The sequence below is a fragment of the Lipotes vexillifer genome, unplaced genomic scaffold (genome assembly GCF_000442215.2).
Source record: "Lipotes vexillifer unplaced genomic scaffold, Lipotes_vexillifer_v1.1 scaffold466, whole genome shotgun sequence".
In the NCBI taxonomy this organism is placed as follows: Eukaryota; Metazoa; Chordata; class Mammalia; order Artiodactyla; family Lipotidae; genus Lipotes; species Lipotes vexillifer.
In genome coordinates this window covers 817,898-819,932 of record NW_006796103.1, presented here as the reverse complement: position 1 = coordinate 819,932, position 2,035 = coordinate 817,898, and the positions used below count along the sequence as shown (strand labels likewise).

The 2,035-nt window shown below is 60.5% G+C and overlaps 1 protein-coding gene across 2 annotated transcripts in view; it reads left to right on the top strand.

The window, feature by feature from the left end:
- The first annotated feature begins 103 nt into the window (after positions 1-103).
- FAM120A (family with sequence similarity 120 member A) overlaps positions 104-2,035 on the top strand; it is a 105,173-nt gene continuing 103,241 nt past the window's right edge. Inside the window, exon 1 of one of the 2 annotated variants that reach the window (XM_007468159.1) lies at positions 104-595. In XM_007468159.1, coding sequence (XP_007468221.1) covers positions 122-595 — 474 coding nt within the window. In that variant the 5' untranslated portion in view covers positions 104-121. The remainder of the gene's footprint in view (positions 596-2,035) is intronic. The other variant, XM_007468160.1, reaches the window with a different exon arrangement.

Sequence of the window (2,035 nt, the reverse complement as noted above, 5' to 3'; positions counted from 1 at the left end):
TTTGCGGTATGCGGGCCTCTCACTGTCGTGGCCTCTCCCGTTGCGGAGCACAGGCTCCGCGGCCCCGCCGCCCCCGGCCCCGCCGCCCCGCCGCCCAGCGCCCGCCGCCGCCGCCACCGCCATGGGCGTGCAGGGCTTCCAGGACTACATCGAGAAGCACTGCCCGAGCGCCGTGGTGCCGGTGGAGCTGCAGAAGCTGGCCCGGGGCAGCCTGGTGGGCGGCGGGCGGCAGCGGCCCCCGCACACGCCGCTGCGCCTGCTGGTGGACGCCGACAACTGCCTGCATCGCCTCTACGGCGGCTTCTACACCGACTGGGTGAGCGGCGGCCAGTGGAACCACATGCTCGGCTACCTGGCCGCGCTAGCCAAGGCCTGCTTCGGCGGCAACATCGAGCTCTTCGTCTTCTTCAACGGCGCGCTCGAGAAGGCGCGGCTGCACGAGTGGGTCAAGCGGCAGGGCAACGAGCGCCAGACGGCGCAGCAGATCGTCAGCCATGTCCAGAACAAGGGCACCCCGCCGCCCAAGGTCTGGTTCCTGCCACCCGTCTGCATGGCGCACTGCATCCGCCTGGCGCTCATCCGCTTCCACGTCAAGGTGCGGCCCGCCGGGCGGGCAGGCTGGCCGGGGTCCGCGTGGGCCTGGGGGCCGGGGGCGGGGTTGGAGGCCGGGGCTGGGCTGGGGTCTGCGTGGGCGTGGGGCCGGAGTCGCTCGAATTCAGAGTCAGGGTGGGTCGGGATCTGGAGTCCGAAGTCGGGGCTGGACTGGAGTTTGGGGTACCAGACAAGGAGCGGGCCAGAGGTCTGGGCCTGAGTCGGGGTCTAGGGTCCGGGCTTGGGGGCCGGGGTTGGGGTCTGGGGTCCGAGCGGGTCGGGATCTGAAGTTGGAGCTGGGCAGGGTTCGGGGTCTGGGTCCGGGGGACTGCAGGCGCCTCTCCCTCCCGGTCTGAACTGCTGCAAAATGGACGCGCGGCCTGGAGCCCGGCCGGCGGCTGCGAGTGCCCGGGGTCTGGGAACTTCGGCTGCTCCAGGCCGTCCGAGAACCTTAAGACCAGCGGATAAGCTGCAGGCTTGGAGGGTGCAGTGCCACCATCGCTGAGATCCGGAGTATTCCTCCACTCTTTGAAGCAGGTAGATTACTAACCTGAACTTTTATGAGACGTTGGTTTTCCTTTAGCAGGGCTTGAACAGCAACAGGTTTTTTGGGGGAGCAAGTGGGCTAGATGGCGACAGAAAGGGGTCTCCAGCCACTGAGGGTGGATGGAAGGTCTGCCTACTGCTGTCACCCCGGCTCAGCTGGGGGCAGTAACCTGGGCAAGGCTTGTGGAGTTAGCCTCCTCTTGAGAACGCAGGGCTGGGTCCAGGTTCCCTGGAAGATGACAGTTTTTAGAGAAATTGTCGGATTTTCGTGTGTGTTAGATTTCAAAGAATCATAAAGTTTGACATGCTGAAATTTTGTCAGTTCTGTGACTTAGAGTCTACGTGAAAAAGTCTTTGGTTCTGAAGTGAAGAGAGTAGTTCAGAGTCAGGGCAAAGAGAATGTGAATCAGAGTTTCCAGGATTTCTTTCTCTCTGCACAGTGAGGACTCCACCACTTTGGGCTGTGAACTCAGGTAATCAGAGCTTTGACTGTCCGGCATTCTGCTGTCCTTTTGGCAGAGGTCTCCTCCCTGAACCCAGGCCAAGGAGTGCTTGAGGACCTAGCAGCCACGGCAGAGATAACATGCAAATCAATGACCCTTGACTTGAGTTTTGATTGCTTCCTTTTTGATTGTTCTTTGTTTAAAATTTTTAGGGGGGCTGTTTTGGTTTTCTGACTTTTGCCACTCTGCCTTCCAACGTGTTTGTCATTCCTTTATTTCTGCTTGAAACTGTGCTTGTTCCCAAAGTTTGTGGAATTCAAACTTCCTGATTGCTCTTGCCTGTGCTGAGATGGTGGTGGTTAAGCCTAAAGTGATAGCGGAAGTCCCACCCCGATCCTGTTGCAATTGGCGACAGGGTTTCTAAGTGTGCGGGTCGAGGCTGCTGGAAGGGCGGC